General features: G+C 37.4%; 1 protein-coding gene across 5 annotated transcripts in view; it reads right to left on the bottom strand.

Annotated features, from left to right (window-relative positions):
• BORA (BORA aurora kinase A activator) overlaps positions 1-19,739 on the bottom strand; it is a 33,712-nt gene extending 13,973 nt beyond the window's left edge. The window contains exons 1-7 of one of the 5 annotated variants that reach the window (XM_064369098.1): positions 19,634-19,739; positions 18,572-18,739; positions 16,287-16,393; positions 12,723-12,768; positions 9,960-10,041; positions 4,465-4,530; positions 3,443-3,499 (exon numbers count right to left, since the gene is read on the bottom strand). In XM_064369098.1, coding sequence (XP_064225168.1) covers positions 3,443-3,499; positions 4,465-4,530; positions 9,960-10,041; positions 12,723-12,768; positions 16,287-16,393; positions 18,572-18,724 — 511 coding nt within the window. In that variant the 5' untranslated portion in view covers positions 18,725-18,739; positions 19,634-19,739. The remainder of the gene's footprint in view (positions 1-3,442; positions 3,500-4,464; positions 4,531-9,959; positions 10,042-12,722; positions 12,769-16,286; positions 16,394-18,571; positions 18,740-19,633) is intronic. The other 4 variants (XM_021667175.2, XM_064369099.1, XM_064369101.1 and 1 more) reach the window with 4 other exon arrangements.
• Positions 19,740-19,871: the final 132 nt, after the last annotated feature.

Below are 19,871 nucleotides of genomic sequence, written 5' to 3'. Positions count from 1 at the left end.
TTCTCCAATTCACACACATACATTCTGTTCTGATTGTCCCACATATGATTTTTACTTTGATTTCTATTCAGCTAAAATTTATTTATATTATATTTTATTTATTTTACTTTATTTATTTTTGAGATGGAGTTTCACTCTGTCAACCAGGCTGGAGAGCAATGGCTCAATCTAGGCTCACTGCAACCGCCGCCTCCCAGGTTCAAGTGATTCTCCTGCCTAAGCCTCCCAAGTAGCTGGGATTACAAGCACCCACCACCATGCCCAGCCAATTTTTTTGTATTTTTAGTAGAGACGGGGTTTTACCGTGTTGGCCAGGCTGGTCTCAAACTCCTGGCCTCAAATGATCCACCTGCCTCAGCCTCCCAAAGTGTGGGATTACAGTTGTGAGCTACAGCACCTGGCCAAAATTTGTTTATTTTTAACACTGAATAAACAAGTGATTCTGGAACCAACCAAAAAGTAAACAAATACAATGCACTCCAGAGATATGCTTAAAGCAAACTGGACACAGCAGAAGACATTAGTGAACATTAAATAAGTCAGTAGAAAAAAATATCCTGCTAATGTGAGAGGAGAAGAAAAGGTGGGAATAGAGAAAAAAGAATAAGAGAGAATTAAAGCACAGTGAATAGTCAAACATGTAACTGAACTCTGAGAAGGAAAGGGGAGAAAGAGAGGGGTGGATGCTATACTGGCTGAGAATTTTCCAAAACCAATAAAGACATAAAGCCACAGATTCCAGAAGTTCCATAAACTCCAAGCAGAATATGTGCAATAAAATCCACATGAAAGCAGTCGTCATTACATTTCTAAAACCCAAAGACAAAATATTAAAAGCAGCCAAGTCCCCTCTCCTTCAAACACACATACACCTTTGAAAGGAACAATTCGCCTGACAGACGACTTGACAACAAAAATTTTAGAAAAGCTAGTACGACTTACAATCATTGGTATCATCTTTGGTGCACTAAAAGAAAATAGCTATCCACTAAGTTCTGAATGCAGGGAACAGGCCCACTAAAAAGAAAACAGCAATTTTTGTTTCTATGTTAGTAGGTTGGTGTAAAAGTAATTGCAGTTTTTGCCATTGAAATTAATGGCCGTAGGGCACAGTGGCTCATGCCTGTAATCTCAGCACTTTGGGAGGCCGAAACAGGTGGATCACTTGAGAGATCAGGAGCTTGAGACCAGCCTGGCCAGTATGCTGAGGCCCTGTGTCTATTAAAAATGCAAAAATTAGCCAGGCATGGTGGCAGGTGCCTGCAATCCCAGCTACCTGGGAGGCTGAGGGAGGAGACTTGCTTGAACCCAGGAGGTGGAGGTTGCCGTGAGCTGACATCACTCCAGCCTGGCAACAGAGCAAGATTCCATCTCCCCCCCAAAAAAAAGGTAATGACAGAAACCTCAATTATGTTTGCACCAACATAATAAGTTAGTTTCCCTTCCACTATTAACAATTGGAAACTAAACAAATGTACAAATTAACTGTTTTCTGCAATTGGACAACAGATAGTACAGGGCTGTGATCCATGGGAGAAGTGAACAAATTACGTGTGTCCTGTGACTGCCCAGCTTTCTACCTGGAGATATTCTCAGTATCACTGTAGAGGAAAAGGAAGCCAAACAGAACACAGCCTTCTCAGCAAATTGAGGGATCAGAGTTCATGGAGGATTAGGTAGCTCCATTTTGTGGGGCAGATAACTGGAGAGAAGGGTACACAGATAAAAAGGTAGCAATTTTTCATAAAGATTTCTTTAAGTTCCTAGCTGACAACTAATATGTGCATTAAAAGATTAAAATCCCATGCAGCTAGGAGGAGAGCAGTTAGTGGAGAGGTGTAGTCCAACAATTTCTAGATGTAGGAAAGAACTGGAACATAGGCATGTTCTGATGATCCTGGGTGAGAAAACTCATTGGACACCTGGGGGGTACAAGACAGCCCATAGATGGATGGCACGTTCCTGGCAGCAGGAATAAATTTGTTCTAGAATAACAGCTATTGTAAGACTTCACCTAAGTTCCTTATAGATTCTGAATATTAGCCCTTTGATAGGTGCATAGTTTGCAAATATTTTCTCCAATTCTGTACATTGTCTGTTTACTTTCTTAATTTCTTTCACCTTGCAGATGCTCTTTAGATTAATTAGATCCCATTTGTCAATATTTGTTATTGTTATCATTACTTTGGGCACCTTTGTCATGAAATCTTTGCAGGACCTATGTCCACAGTGGTATCTCCTAGGTTTCCTTCAAGAGTTTTTACCGTCCCATCAACCCTTAGGTTTTAGGCTTAAGCCTTCAATCCATCTTAAGTTGATTTTTGCATATGGTAAAAGGAAGGGGTCCAGTTTCAATCGTCTGCATTAGATAGCCAGTTATCCCAGCAACATTTATTGAAAAGAGAATCCTATGACTGTGAAAAGCAGTTTGGTAATCACTCGAAGAAGTTAGAGCAGAACTAACATTTTACTCAGCAATCCAGTGGGTATATTCCCAAAGGAATATGAACCTTTCTACCATAAAGTCCTGTGCATACATATTCCATCACAGCACTATTCACAATAGTAAAGATATGGAATCAACCTAAGTACCAGCAATGGTAGACTGGATTAAAAAATGTGGTACTGGCCGGGCGCGGTGGCTCACGCCTATAATCCCAGCACTTTGGGAGGCCGAGGCGGGTGGATCACGAGGTCAAGAGATCGAGACCATCCTGGTCAACAAGGTGAAACTCCGTCTCCAGTAAAAATACAAAAATTAGCTGGGCTTGGTGGTACGCGCCTGTACTCCCAGCTACTCGGGAGGCTGAGGCAGGGGAATTGCTTGAACCCAGGAGGCAGAGGTTGCGGTGAGTCGAGATTATGCCATTTCACTCCAGTCTGGGTAACAACAGCGAAACTCCGTCTAAGCTGGGTCCGGGTTGCAGCCAAGTCGCCTCTGCACCGTGCAGGATGCTATCTCCGAGGCCTGCAGGGAGAGGGCAGGCCGGCGCAAGCCCCCTGTTCGACTCCAAGCGCGATCTGGGTGCGTGCCTCCCTGACCTTGTCCTCTATTCTCTTCTGGGGAGGTGTGCCCCTCAACCCCTGCACCACGCCCTCTACTCAACTTTTAAGAAGCCATCACACACTACATGTTTGAATTTTTTTTCCCAAAAAGAGGGCAAAGTTTAATTGCATATGTGATGTTTTACATCTTAAATTATTCCTTAGTTTTTAGTGCTACATTGTTAGTATAAGGAATGGCAATAAAATGTTTATAGTTTCTGTCTATAGTAATAAAGTTCATTATGGTAATAAGACTAATTCAAATCATGTTCAAGAAAAAGAGAAATTTCAGGACAGTTTCCCTACCACATAGTTTCCATATTACCATTTACAAAAAGCCAGCCAAACAAAACCTTTGGTTTAAGTTATTAAAGGTTTAGACAAATACGGTATTTACCTAATATATTTTCTAAATTAAAATCCACAGGAAGAGACAGCAATGTCTGACAAGCAGCTGAAAACGAGCAAACAAATAAATAAATTCAAACATGGGATAAATCAATGAAAGTATACGATATGCAATTCAGCATGTGCTACCCAGTCAACCATCTCCCCATGATGTTCCAGCCAAATGAAGTATTCCATTTCTGCATTCTATTACATACCTGTCACCTTTCTAGAAGTGGTTTCCCACACTCTCCGCCACTAGTGTAAACGTGTTAATAGTAAAAGTTAACTCCTGGCTCTGGTACTGGCACTTGAAAAGGAAGCCAGCCTGTATTTGGGGGGAGATTTCTCACTGTAACCAATTTTCAAAAGAATGCTTTCCCTCAGAATTCAGAAACTAACTCAGAACCGCACAACGTCATGGGGAAAAAAAAAAAAAGAATGCTTTCCAAGACCAGAAATCAATTCACACGCTTTGAACAAGAAAACAAAACACTGCTGCTGTTTCTAAAACATGCTGGATGCATCTGTTCTACTATACTTGTTTTTAAAGGTCAGCTCTCATATGGTTATTACGTAGCTCATTCAAAAAATGCAAATGGACCAGGCTTGGTGGCTCATGCTGTAATCCTAGCACTTTGGGAGGCCAAGGTGGGCAGATCGCTTGAGCTCAGGAGTTAGAGACATGTCTGGGCAATATGGCGAAACCCTGTCTCTACAAAAAATACAAAAATTAGCCAGGTGTGGGTGCTGGTGCCTATAGTCCTAGCTACTGAGGAGGCTGAGGTGGGAGGTCAAGGTGGGAGATCACCTGAGCTTGGGAGGTCAAGGTTGCAGTGAGCTCTTGATTGTGCCACTGCACTCCAGCTTGGATGACAGAGTGAGACCTTGTCTCAAAAAAATAAAAATAAAAGTAAATTTTTTTTTAATGCAAACAATTTCCAGAGTAAAGTGTTACTACCTGAACTTGGTTTAGAATCAAATGTAGCTTAATATGGAACATACTTCTTTTCAAATTGTGTTCATACTCACCATTGCTTTTCTCAGAATGAATGGTCAGCTTTTTTCCAATTGGAGAGTCACTATTTATGTTAGTGCCTGTAAAACATTGTAAGTGAAAAATCTTACGTTTTATACTTTTAATTTGCTTTAGCATTACTTTTTCCAGAGTAAAAAATTAAGACAGTGAAAACTTTTATTTTGCAACATTAAACAAAATCTGCATATATAAGTAGATATTTTGGGATGTTTCTCTTATTTTTTTTTAACCTTTGAGGGAATAAAGGATAAAAACTAAATAAAGGATTACCACAGCAAATAAGGAGGCACCAAGTAATACTATTTTTTTTTTACATTTTTCTCTAAATAATAATTGTATATATTTATGGGGTACAATGTGATGTTTCAATAAATGTATACACTGTGACAAGAGCAAATCAGGCTAATTTACTATCCATTGTCTCAAATACTTTTCATTTCTTTGTGGTGGGAACATTTAAAATCCACTTTCAGCAATTTTGAAATACAGAACACCTCATTATCAGCTATACATCACCAGAACTTATTTTTCCTGTCTCACTCAAACTTCGTACCCTTTAACCAACATCTCCCCCAAGACCCCTCCTCCCTACCATCTGGTAACCACCACTCTCTTCTTTACTTCTAAGAGTCTGACTTTTTTAGATTCCACATATAAGTGAAATTATTTAGTATTTGTCTTTCTGTGCCTGGCTTTTTTCACTTAGCAAAATGTCCTCTAGATTCATACATGTTGTCACAAATGACAAAATTTCCTCTTTGTTAAGGCAGAATAGTATTCCATGTGTATATATACCACATTTTAAAAATCCATTCATCTGTTGATGGACACTTAGGGTGATTCCATATCATGGCTGTTGTAACTAATGATGCAGCAATAAATATGAGAGTGTAGCTATCTCTTTGAAATACTAATTTCAGTTCCTTTGGATATATATCCAGTAGTAGAGCTGATGAATCCCAAAGTAATATTTTTTTAAGGAAATGATGGCTACTCTTCATGATGTCAACCTTAAAAGGTTAGGGATACCTCTTAGCTATCCTCAATGTCCTCAACAATTAAACTGCCAGATTATTTTGACAAAACCTGAAACTTGATCAATAAAACCATGAGTTTCTTTCACAACAGGAGTTAAAAATAAGGGTGCAAATTATTTTAACTCTAAAGTTTTGTATAAGTTGAAAAACTACCAGATTAAAAAAACTCAAAAACTAAAACAATGACAAAAAAGACTAACATAAGCAAGATAAAAAGGAAGAAAAAGCAAGAGGACCAAACAAACCTCCCCCTCCAAAACCAGAAACAACTCAGGAATTCTAAAATAAAATGACAAGATAGAGTATAATAACCTAATAATCCTAAATTTTAAAATAGGTAAGTGGATTGCTGAATAAATTAAATTTCCCTGTTAAATACTATCAAAATGGGTAAATAAATACAATTTTGGACGCAGATGCCTTCTTCACTGCAGGCAGAGTGACCTTCTATAAGACAGATGTAATCAATACTCTCTCTGCCTAAAACCCTGTAATAGTCTTTAGGATAAAATCCAAACACCTCATTGGCTTACAATGCACTTCAAAACCATGTTTATTTCTCTAACATAGTTGCCGTCTAACTAAATATTATTTGAGTACCTAAAACAAACAAACAAACAAGAAACAGGCATCTCTCTCATCTCTAGGTATTATCTTATGCCATCTCCTCCCTGGCTTTTCTCCCCGGAATTCCAAGCGTCTAACTCAAATCTCAGCTTAAATTTTATCTTCTGGCAGCATGCCTCCCTTGCCTTCCTCAGGCCAGACACCTACAGCAACACTGTTACAACACTTTTCAACTCCATTCCAAGTGTTTTGGTTGTTTCCCCTAGAAGGGCTTAGACAAGTTTAAGACCACAATCAAATGAAGAAAAAAAAAGATGGATTTGATTACACCAAAGTAAGAATTTTCTTGCAATTCAGGATATTAAGAACAAACATTAACATACATATGACAGAATGGGAGATAACATTTGAAATGTTTAAGACCAATATAGTCACAATACATAAGTTATCTTAGGAATTAATGGGGGGAAAAAAGATAGCAACTCCAATTGGAACATATTAATGAATCACAAATAGGCATTTTCGAGGAGATGAAATTTAAAAGGTCATTAGTATATGAAGACAAAAAGAAAACTGAAACAATCATTTAGAATGTCAAATAACCTATAAGAAAGGCAGAGGTGTAAAAGCTGGCTAATGCCAAGGGCAGGCAGGGATGCTGGGACACAGGAACCCTAGGCACTGTGGGGGCTGTGCAGACAATCTAGGGAGCACCCTAATACTGTGCAGTCAGATTAGGTAAAGATACATTCTATAACTCGGAAATCCTCTACCTGCGTATACATCCCACAGAAATTCTCACTCAAGTCCATAAACGAAAACACATGAGGCATGCGCTGAAATGTTTACTATTATAAACATTTATGTTTGCTGCATAAACGTTTATAATAGTAAAAGCTAATAGCACAAGCTAACATGTATAAACAAAACCACTTTTCCCCTCATTCATCAATTTCTTTATTAACCCTTAGGTAAATAACCACTTACCATGTGCCAGGTACATGATCTTAGATCATAACCATAATAACCATCATTTTATAGATAAGGAAACTGAGGCACAGAAAAGCTAAGTAACTCACCTACAGTCACACAGCTAGTGAGCTTTACTGGGTACAATTCAATCCCAGATAATATTACACTAGAATAAGGGTCAGCAAACTATGGTTCATGGCACAAATCTGGCCTGTCACCTGTTTTTGTAAATACAGTTTTACTGGTACACACTCACACTCATTTACATATTGTCACCGGCTGCTTTTGTGGTACAGCAGTAGAGTTGAATGGTTCTGACAGAGACTGTGTGGTCAGTAAAGGCTTAAATATTTATTATTGGATCCTTTATAGATAAGGGCTGCCAACCATGGCCCTAAACTAGCATCCAATAGAACTTTTTCTGTGACGATGCAAACGTTCTCTATACTACCTGATACACACACGGCTATTGAGCACCTGAAATGTGAATATGGTGAATGCGAAACTCTATTTTTAAATTTAACTTTAACTTTAATCAGTCAACATGGCCACATCTGTCAAGAACTATGAAGGGTCCAAGATTTTACCCAACTTGCCAGCTAACAAGTAGTGAACATGTTGAAGTTCCATGGGTGCTAGCTAAAGACATGAGGCTTCTGGAGGCAAAGACAAAGGACTGCATTATTTTCCGCACAGCAGGCAGCATGCACTTAATGTTCCTATCAGTTCCCTTTGCCCCCAAGTGCCAAGAAGGTGACCTGAAACAGCCCAGTGCAGTGAATTCTTATAATTCTGCATACAAGTTGGACTTCATCATAGCAAAAGCAGGGTTCATTCAACCTTGACACAGTTTCCAATTCTATTCCTCTATGTGGTTGATCCAGGTATCTGCCTTCTATAAATTCCTCCTGGTAACCACCTCCCTATGGAAAAGCTACATACGGCCTACCTGACTGTCCCCGACCCTCATACCTCATATGGATTACACAGACGTACCACAGTGACTACCTCTCAGTCACTGTTTGACCTCCTCAATGCATGCCTGCTTGCTTTAAACCCACCAACTAAAACTCTGTTTGGATAATGCCCTGGACTTGATAAAGGCGTTGGCCCATGGGTCCCTTTCTCTCACTGACCTCCGTGTGGTGTTCAGGCATGCTGTGTACCCCCAGGACTTGTAAGTAATAAAATTTTTATCTCCATCTGTGTCTCTCCTAATCATGGGAGAAGTGCTATCTTACAAGATTCCGAATTAAAACACCCAGGTGGCTGGTGGACACACAATGGGTTTTCACCACAGCTCAGAAACCCCAAGCTTAGGAAATCTCTTTTATAAGAGACTGCAAACAAATCTGCTCCAGAGGAAGACATCATCTTTATTACCCTGGACAGCAAAACAAACCACCCTCGGCTCTGGTAGCACACACTATCTCTACCTCCCAAGGATGTTTACAAGACAAACAACCTTGAGAAGACAGTTTGGAACAGAACCTGTCCATGCTGCTCCATGAAAGGTGTGCAGAAACGTGTGAGGTCGATGGAGCACTGTCTCCCAACGACACAGGAAACAGCACAGCTCTGGAGCCCAGCCTCTTAACCATTGCACTGTTAGCATGGGCTGGATTTGGTTTCAAAGAGTCTATGTAATTTTAGCTAAAACAGGATGCTTGGAATACAAAATGTTATCAAAAAAATCACTTAAGGTTGATTCATTTGTTGAAAAAAATTCAACAGTAAAGAATTTGGCGGTGAAAAACTAGTGTCTATGAGAATGTCACCTTGAACACACAATTTTGGAGCTAGGAGAGTTGTAAATGGACAACTCTAGTTCAATCCTTTTATTTCACAAATAAAAGACTGAGGTACAAAGAGATTGAATAATTTGATCAAGGTCACCTCTCTGGTTTATAAAAGTAGGAAGTTTTATGATCCAGATTTCCATCTACTATTGCACGCTACAATTAATTCCAAATGGCTAAGAATACAGCATCTGATTTGAGGATGCCTAATTCTGAATCCAGTTTGTCCCACTTTTATCATCTCTGTAACCCTGGACAAATGCTCTCACCTTTCTAAAACTAGGTTTTCTTACCTAAAAAAAAATGAAGCCAATAATTGCATCTACTTCATATAAGAAATTACTGAAAGCACTTAGCACTGTTTTGGCACAGAGAAAGTACTGATCCAGCTTACCTATTATTGTTGTATTATTATGTTGTGTTTTTGATAAAGAATGGAACAGATATGCTCTCTTACACTGAAAGAACAATTAAGGTAGACTAACAATATAAAGTGTAATTCCACTGTAATCAGGGATGCATATATACAAGTGATGCCTGAATACCGCCTCACAACCCAAAGAGCAGTGAGAGCAAATATAAGACAACCATTGCCTGGAGGAAGAAAGATATTTGATAGATTACTGGCTTGCCCTTTAATTTCCTTATTAATTTTGCAGATACTCAGCAATAATACACTGTCCCAGAGGTCACATTAAGTCTTCATCCTTTCTTTACCTTCATAAGAAGTCACCAAATTAGCAAAAGGCAACACAATTTAGGATTTTATTTAAAATATTAACCTTCAAAATACTGCTAAAGTGATTAACAACTCATCTGTATATTCAACACCAACTATTTCTTCATTTATGGATCCCCTATAACCATCAGTGTAACTGACATTCACAATAGTCATGAAGAAAAAGTTAAATTCAGAATAGAAGAGCTTAAAAAAAAAAAAGAATTCAATAAATATTAGTCAAATTTTTAATTCTAATTCTAAAAGGAGTTAAATTCTATGTTATCGAGAATTTTAAAGCAAGCTCCTTACAAAGCAGATATACTGGCACTTTATGATATGTTGCTTTATATCCACTGATTTATTTTTATTTATATCATTTTTAGCACACTCACATTTACTGGAATGATATTGTGAAAGCTGTTTCCCTTCATGATCAGTCCAAGGAGAGGGTACGATGACATCTTTAGTGAAAAACTAGGAAAATAAAAGTCATACGATTAGGCATAAATTCCGCCCAAAATGTGAGAAGGTACATGTGTTATTTCCAAATAACTATTAATCATGTCATATACTAACTTTATAATTATATGCAAAATTTTTAATACTTAAAAGCACAAATGACCAAAGGAAAAATGGAAGAAATTTAAAGCATATTTAAAGAAGAATCTTAATACTTCAAATCAACCAGTTATATTTGAAACCTGCAAATGAAACTAAGAGCATTAATCATAGACAAAGTATTTTAAATTTCTTTCCCAGGTTTTTTTGGTGGGGTTACAAAAAGGAGGATGAAAAGGGACGGAATATATTAAGACAGATATGCAAGTAAGCCAGTATGAATGGTGGTCCTGGAGCTGGCTTGCTTGTTCTGGCTCTAAAGATCTGATCATTGAATTTTCAAGAATTCTGTGCACCAGTTGTTAAAAACAGTATTAAAAATAAAATTATGTAAACTTACAATTAAATAAATTATATTAAAAAGAAAGGTAACAAATATTCAAAACTCACCACTTGCTAATTATTTAATACATTTATCAATATCTATGCTCTTGAGGTTAATAATGCCTTTCGTATCTGTATGGTGGAATTCCTACATATAATGGTATGCCACTATTCTTCCTTTTCCATTCAGTGATGACACATCAGTAGCTTGAAACTGGCCATGGTTGGAGTACTTACACTACAGATAGCAGCAGTCACTATAAATCATACTCCTTCTACAATCAGAGAGCCAGTTAAACATTTACCACTACACTTCTGGCCAGTATATTCAAATGGAGATAGAGCATTTCATTTCTTTTCTCTTTCATTTCTAACACAGTATTTTCCCTTCGCTCTGTTTTACAGGTAACCAAAAACATTTTCTTTACATTTTGCTACACATATGACTGACTAAGAGCTAATTTTCTTAACTAAACTACCCATGAATCTATGAGGAAAAAATTTGTTTTTAAAAAAAAGGTAATTCATAACGCTTCTGACTTAGGAAGTCCATTTCAAGAACATAAAGAGGTATGTACAAATCGCTGCAGCATTATTTGTGACAGAAGAATAATGAACACAATTTAAACATCTGTCAATAGGGGCTAGGTTACTATGCTGTTACTGAGAGAATGTAAAAAGCTGTATATGTTGGTTATCAAAAAATTTCTAAGAAAAATCATTAGGCAAAAAAAGCAGGATGCAGTATGAGAATGATAATCCTATCTGTCAAAAATATTTTAAGGACATAGGCTATTAAATACATAAAATTAATCTGAAGGTATACATAAGAAATGTTATAGTCATTACCTTCACAAAGTGGGATGGGGAAACAGAAGGTTTTTTTATATTTTTTCTTTTTCTTTTTACTATGTACATAATTTAGTATATTTTCAAAAACATATATTGAAAAGAAACAGATTTCTTTATGTTCTTAAGTTTACCTGTTGGGTTTCCCTTTAAAATTAAGGGTTCTTAAAGAAAGCATTTTTCCAAAATGTTGGAAATTTGGAGAGTCTGAGAATATTCAGCTGGGGAGGAACCCAGTGATTGAGTCAGAATGAAAACTGTGCAGTTACTAGATAGATCAAGAAGTAGCTAATGTTTGGCAGGAGTAAATATAGTCTTTTGGGATACAGAAGAACCAGTATGGCTAGGGAACAGAGGCGGGTAGAGGGGGCTAGAGAGGTGGAAAAGGAAAAATCAGAAATGCCGCCATCAGATAGAGACTTTCTGAGGAAACAACTAAGTAAATAACCCTTACTTAGATGCTGGGCTGGGCATGGTGGCGCATACCTGAAATCCCCACACTTTGGGAGGCTGAGGCGGGAGGATCACCTGAGGTTGGAAGTTTGAGACCAGCCTGATCAACATGGAGAAACCCCATCTCCACTAAAAATACAAAATTAGCCGGGCTTGGTGGTGCACGCCTGTAATCCCAGCTGCTCAGGAGGCTGAGACAAGAGAATCGCTTGAACCCAGGAGGTGGAAGTTGCGGTGAGCCAAGATAGCACCACTGCACTCCAGTCTGGGCAACAAGAGCGAAACGCCATCTCAAAAAATAATAATAAAAAACAATAAAAATTAAAAAACCCTTACTTAGATATTAAGGGAGGCAGTTCAACAGACAGAAAAAATGCAAAAAACTTAATTACTTTTCTTTTTTAAAAAGCCTAAATTATGATATACCTTTCCTACTTAACAGTAAGAGATTTTATTTCATGAATATCTTAAAAATCCAAAGTATTAACAACAAAAGATAATGTCATTCTCAATGCCAATCTAGACTCTGAAGGCCTGAGAATATTCGACTTCCTCTACATAAACTCTAACTTGTAACAAAGTTTGTGGTCATCAATATTTTGAAGGCACAAGGAAGACAAATTGTGCTAGGTCCTGAGAATGAAAAGATGAAGTACAGTATTGTCCAAAAAATAATTGAGTCTAGGGGAGAGAAACACTCAACTGATCATTACAATAGTATACAAGTACTATGCAAGGCACTGGGATAGCTGAAAATTATTGGCTTAGGACAGCACAGAAGGGTGCTTTACGTAGTTGGGGCTGGGGAGGGTTTGGTGGGGAAAAGGGACAGTGAAGGATTTGAAGAAAATCTTCCTAAAAGAAGTGACACACATGCACTGGTTTAATGATCAGTAACAGTTTTAAGTTACCTCTTCAATGGCTTTTTGTCTTTTGTCTTCCACATCTTTATCTATTCTATACAAAGATAAAGAAGAAAAATAACCATGCTATTACTTAAGCTTATTGACCATTTAAAATAATAACCTTTCAAAGAAGTAATACTGGTGGTATCTTGTAACATTTAGTAAATGGCAGTATTCTGAAATTCAGCAGTTAGCTGTTAGGCTTACCTCCCTCTTTTCCATTCAAAGTTTGAATGGAATGATACTTTATTTCAAAACACTTACACATATAATTTTAAATTGCTTTTAACAATATAAATTTGATAAATTTTGTCCCTTAATACAAATTAAGCAGTGCTTAATTCAACATATACCTAAAAATCCTCCAAGTTTTTTCTCTTAATTTATAACAAGTTTACCATGGTAATAATTTTAGAATCAACTTTTACTGTAAAATAAAAGGATAGTTATCACTTACAGTTCTGAACAGTCAAAAATATTAAATCTGAAATAAAATATTCACAATATATTTTGTCCAAATGAATTTTTTTCACTTTGAATATGCAATTACTGCAACATAAATATCTCAGCTACAAGATTTAATATAAAATGTCAGGTCACAAACATAAAGCATATACTTGCCAAGGACTGAGCAGTTAGCCTTGTAGGACCACTTCTTTATTCCATTATAGGAAAGAATGCTTGCTTTCCATCAGTAAATTTTTTTTTTACAATTTAAAATTACTTTGTCTCAGAATTTTTTCTTTTTTTATTTTAAGTTCGGGGTACAAGTGCAGGTTTATTACATAGGTAAACTTGTATCGTGGCGGTTTGCTATGTAGATTATTTCATCACCCAGGTATTAAGCCTAGTATCCAACAGTTATCTTTCCTGATCTTCTCTCTCCTTCCACCCTCTACCCTCCAAAAGGCCCCAGAGTGTGGTGTTCCCCTCTATGTGTCCACGTGCTCTCATCACTTAGCTCCCACTTGTAAGTGAGAACATGAGGTGTTTGGTTTTCTTTTCCTGTGTTGGTTTACTAAAAATAATGGCCTCCAGTTCCATCCATGTCCATGGAAAGGACACGATCTCATTCTTTTTGTGGCTACACAGTTTTCCAGGATGTGAATTTTTTTCACATATAGATTTGCTCATAAAGCTTATGTGAGAATGTACACATTTCAGAAATTAAATTAAGTAGATTTTTCAAGTGGGAGACTTCTGAGAAAATAAACTACAGTGTCAACCCCCATATCCCAGCTTGAACAGTAGCCATTTTCAGGATAACAACTCACTTCTGGTTCATCTTATCATGGTCTTAACCAGGTCAAAATGGCAGCACATAATAACTTTAGCAAAAAGCAAGTAAGCTCTGAACTAGGATTACTACATTCAGAAACCTTTTGCTACTTCATCAGAGGGACTTCAAGAACCTCAACAGTCAGGTGATTGCTGGAAGCAGTAAAAATCAGTGTGGCCAAATATTCTAGAGTCAGATCAAAGAAGATTCTAAGAAGTCATACAGGGGAGAGCATCGTGACCAGCATATCACTGAACACCAGTATGATGCATACAGGTACAGGTGTGGTCTGAATATTTAGCCTTTGCAAGGTGGCAAAGGAGAGGGGACCTCAGGACTGGTCACCCATGTGGCCAAGACTCACTTGCTTCTCCTAGTATGCTTTACAGTTACCATTTTCTGTGTGGATGGTAGCATGAAAAGTATGGGAATAATTGAATTAGAGAGCTAAGATGTAAGAAGAGATACTAAAAGACATTGCTTGTTTCTAAGGATGAATCAAGACACTCTGTTAAGAATATATTAACATATTCTTGGTGGAAGCCATAACCATTCATTAAATTAACAAATTAAATTAGATTATTTTCCCACTCTTTTCCCCTCTTCTATATCAGAAATCTACGTACTAAGAGACACCAAGATTATCTTTACAAACCTTTGCAGACAATATATCATTTAGCATTAAGTACAGAGGCACTGTGTTACAACTTTGGTCTAATTATTTTTGACTCTTGACTCTTAATATCCTGTAACTCTTCAGTGTTTCTTACAGTCCCTCAAAGTACTCAATAAAAATCTCTTGACTGATAAATGTAATAGTTGTCCATCATTCAATATATTGAAGAAATCAGACAAAATAATTAAGCATAATAAAGTTTGTGTGAAACAAAAAATTAATCACTAACTGTGACTCATTTGCTTTTTGCTTTTAGATATTATTCTCACCTTCTCTTTCAAAGGTATTATTAATTAATTAATTTATTTATTTATTTATTTAATTTTTTTGAGATGGAGTCTTGCTCTGTTGTCCAGGCTACAGTGCAATGGCACCATCTCAGCTCACTGCAACCTTTGCCTCCAGGTTCAAGTAATTCTCCTGCCTCAGCCTCCCAAGTAGCTGGGATTACAGGTGTGCACCACCAAAGCCGGCTAATCTTTTTGTATGTTTAGTAGAGATGTGGTTTCACCATGATGGCCAGGCTGGTCTTGAACTCATGACCTCAAGTTATCTGCATGCCTCAGCCTCCCAAAGTGCTGGGATTACAGGTATGAGCCACCATGCCTGGCCTCAAAGGTATTACTTAAATTTAAGTTAAAATCCTTTCATGCTTTATCCTCATTTTAGACCCTTCCTATTAACACTATGTCTGGATGGACATTAATTTTATGAGTGAATGATCATCATGTTACCAAGGAAAGAGAAGATGGAGGAGAAAAGCCACTAAGTATTTACCAGAACATCTCAATATGTATGCAACTTTGTGTGACTGAATTCTAAAGTCAAAGGGAAAAGGATTATCCTTTGTTTTGGAGTAACAACATGTCTACCTTAGGACAGCAAGTTAAAATCTGGTCATACCACATTTTGATTTTTTTCAAATATTAAAAAATCAGACTCCAAAACATATCAACAAAAGAGTCCTTAAAACTAAAAAAGAATAATATGCCTTTACACTTTGTAATAAAAAACTAAATCTGCAGTACATTCATGACTTGAAACCTAAACAACACATCAACAATAAGACTGCACTGTGATATGTAGAATTGTAGAAAATGTAATTCACAGTCCAAGTGAATTGTTACAGTTGGATGACGTCTACAAAACTTCTCTGTTGCTAATGGATACCCTTCCACTCAATGTGTACTTAACTCTTTAAGGGGATTTTAGGCTTCCCCAAACATAGACAACAATGAAACAGCATTTTTCTTCACCACAGACCATCAAAAAGACAGACTACAAGTCCATGGTAGAAGCCACAACCATGTAGAAAAGTGCAACTTTCAAAATGCTCTTCCCTTTACTGAGTGCTAGGGGTGCAGAGCTGACCCCTGAGTTGCAAGGGTAATAGGTTATCTGTTAAAGAAAAAGGTATCTACCCAGATCTGGAACTGTTGGCAAGAAAATCTTTCTGAATGTAGTTCTTTGAAGTAATTCATTTAGATAGGAAAAATCTGCATCAAAATTTTTTCTCCCTGATATCTTTACGTAGAAAAAGACTCAACATTTAGAATTTCCTACCTCTCTTCACTTGAGAGTGTTATTACACTTAGGTGCAGAAGGGAAAACTTACCGAGAATGACTTAAGTATAAAGCTTGACGATGAATATCTTCTGGGTCTATTTCTACAGGATTTATTACAGCTAGTTGATCAACAGACCATCTAAATTTCCCTGGAGTCTTAACAAAAGAAAGTGAGCTTATGAGTAAAGGCAAACTAAAATAGTTCATCAAAATGCTAACCAATGTAAGAAATAATATGAATGGTTATAATATTAAAATATTTTAAAGCTTATATTTTAAAATTTGACTTTACCATGAAATTAAATGGCAAAGGGTAATCATATCACATTAGATCAACAGACTTAATTGTATGTCTCTCTCTCTCTTTTTTTCAAGACAGAGTCTCATTCTGTCACCCAGGCTGGAGTGCAGTGGCGCAATCTCAGCTTACTGCAACCTCCACCTCCTAGATTCAAGCAATTCTCCTGCCTCAGCCTCCTGACAACTGGGATTACAGGCGCCTGCCATCATGCCCAGCTAATTTATATATATATATATATTTTTTTTTTAGTAGAGACAGGGTTTTACTGGGTTGACCTGGCGGGTCTCAAACTCCTGACCTCAAGTGATTGGCCCACCTTGGCCTCCCAAAGTGCTGGGATTACAGGCATGAGCCATGGCGCCGGCCTGTGTCTCTTTTAAAATATCAAAATCTTTCCCTGGGTTGGAATTACTTAATACTAGAAAAATCACAACAGAGTAATAAAGGTATAAAATTTTCACAATTAACACTCATCAGTGTGATACACTAAGCCCATGTAAAAGTAAAAATCTTTTGGAGTTATCAAAGGTCTTTACTTTCACTAAGAAGGAACTGAAATTAAACAAAGTCCTTAGTTAGGACTTGGAGATGGCCGCAAAAGCTCGTAACATAGTTGATCCTTAAAATAATTATGAATGGCAACCAGTGCTGCCTTTCTGTATTCAACCATCCAACTGAATCAAAGGTTTACCCAAATCCTAATCTGTAATTAGAAGTATATTCTAGACAAATTCAGTACTAAAAACGCAAGATGCCATACATTCCAACTTTGAGGATTAAGGTGCCGTCAATCCATTATTTATTTTTAGTAAGACTAAGAGATTAATTTTAATATGATTCAATTAAAAATCACAAGGTCAGATTGATGAAATGACTCAATATAAACTGTTCGACCTTCCACTAGTACATACCTGCTCATTGTAAAACCTACATGAAAGTATAGTAGAAACAGCCACTTTGTTTTTCTAAGTAACTTAGCAGGTTGAAAGATCCAAGGTCAAAAGAACTTATTCAGTGTAGCAAATAACAGTAAAATAAGTGGCCCAGGCATGGTGGCTCATGGTAATCCCAGTACTTTGAGAGGCTGAGGTGGGTGGATTACATGAGGTCAGGAGTTTGAGACTAGTCTGGCCAACATGGTGAAATCCCATTTCTACCAAAAAAAAAAAAAAGAAAAAAAAAATAGATAAAGTGATGAAGTCTTTTCTAATATCATGAAGAATACTTTTCCTTCATATTACTATTGTGCTAAGCACTAATCACAGCACCTATCACACTGTCTTGACATTATGCATCTGGTTGTGTCTAACACATTAAAATAGGGGTTAGTTTCTTTTTATAATAGCAAGCTAAGAATTATTTTGACAGCTTTAAATGGTTGGAAAAAAACAAAAAAATATAATATTTTGTGACATGTGAAAATTATATGAAATTCCAATGTGTCCATAAACAAAGCTGTATTGGAACATAGTAACATTATCTGTTTACACACTGCCTATGGCTGCTTTTGTGATACAAGACAGAAGTGAGTAGTTGTGACAGTGACCAAATGACCTGTAAAGCTTAAATATTTACTGTCTGGCCCCTAACAGAAAATTTGCTGACCCCTACACTGGAATATAATCTCTTTACAGATTTGTGTCTAATGATCCTAACTTGTTCACAGTGTAATCCCTGTGCTTAGCACTGTATTTGACATATAGCAACACTCAAATAATGTTTGCCAAATAAGAACAGAAAATTAGATGATGCAGCTTCTTCTCTAATGTATCAATAGCTACACCCACAACTGCAGGAAGCTAACATATATTGTTCTTGAACTTAAAAAAATAAAAAAAAATCTTCTAGCTAACTTACTAACTTAACCACTAGATTATAATGAACACTAAAATTTTTAAAAGTATATTGTAGCTATATATGCTCCATAATGTATTTCCTCCTTATCTTATAAAGAAAGATGTTTACATTTAAAATTATTTGTAATTATTTACATTTCTAATTAGCTGTAAACACTAGTCAGGAATAATACTCACTGGTATTTTTGTTGATTTAAAAACAGAAGGACTGGCGAGAGTTTGTTCATGGAGATTAGAATAATCACTAGGACTTTCAAAAGGATTTAAAACAGGGATCCTTCCTGGAGTTTCTGGTGTTATTTGCATTTTTGATTCCTTGACATCTCCCATAGCACAGAGAGGAAACTAAAAAGAAATCGAGTATGCATGTTAAAATTACCAAGTCCTATAGATATTAATTTTAACTATTAAAATGTATTCGACAAACACGTGTTACAAAACACTCAAAACCTAACACTCTTGAGGCTATGTTAGAGCTTACAAAAAAAGTATCACAAATTTTATCAAGTGATCCTCAAAATAATCTTGGAAGCTACAGCAGTAAGTTATTAGTGATATTATTTTGCAAAAGAATTAATAAGCTCAGAGAAGTGAAGTGGCTTATATATACCCAGCAGTCAACCAAATATGAATGAGTTCAGATCTGCCTCTGAGGCAACTAAAGGTTACAACAGGCAAGATGTCTTCTCAACTGAAGGACTTACATCTACAATTTTTTTTTTTTAATTCATCATCTCATGTCTCAACACTGAACATCCTTCGGATACCCTATCTATCCAACTACAGTTGCTATTAAACAGTTGTTTGTAGCAAGCAGGTAAGAGATGAGGAAGCTTGTGCTGAGTCCTAGTTAGAGAAGTATGATTGACAGGCGCTAGGAAATTAACTGCCTTGGGTGCCCTTTCCTCCAAAATCCTCCTTTCGCCAAGACCCCGCACAGAAAAAGAGGCTGCATTACTTCCGATCGAAGGAAGCTATAGAGGCTACAACTTGGGAGGGAGGTGGAGAAGAATAATCTACTTCTGGAAGGTTGAAATGCAGCCGGTTTCCTCGGGTGGAGCGCGGAGAAGGTGTCACCCACAACCCTAAGCGACCACTCTTCCTGGTGCCCCTCTCTTCCACACCTACTTCCTGACTGCTCCCATTCACCAGGGGCGAGCGGGCAGGCAAGTGAGCAGCCGGGAAAAGAAAGCTCTCCATTCAGACAGCAGGAAAGGGTAGGGACCACAAAGAACGTACCTACCGGTGCATACAAAAGGAAGCCCCCAATACCTTCTCCAGGGAGCTCCCGTGGACCAAGCCAGCTTCCACGACAGGCACAGACTCTTTAACTCCCCGCTTCCGCGCTGTCTTGGGCCAACCAGGGCACGGGGCTTGTGAACGACTGGCCAATCGCGTCGCCCCGCCATCCGCGAACCAGCCAATCGCACGGAGGTCGCTTAGGAAATTCGAATAGCAACTCCTCGCTCCACGTTCC

This window comes from Aotus nancymaae, unplaced genomic scaffold (assembly GCF_030222135.1).
Source record: "Aotus nancymaae isolate 86718 unplaced genomic scaffold, 86718_ANA_hifiasm-v0.15.2.pri h1tg000088l, whole genome shotgun sequence".
Classification (NCBI taxonomy): Eukaryota; Metazoa; Chordata; class Mammalia; order Primates; family Aotidae; genus Aotus; species Aotus nancymaae.
This window is presented reverse-complemented; position numbering and strand designations above follow the sequence as displayed.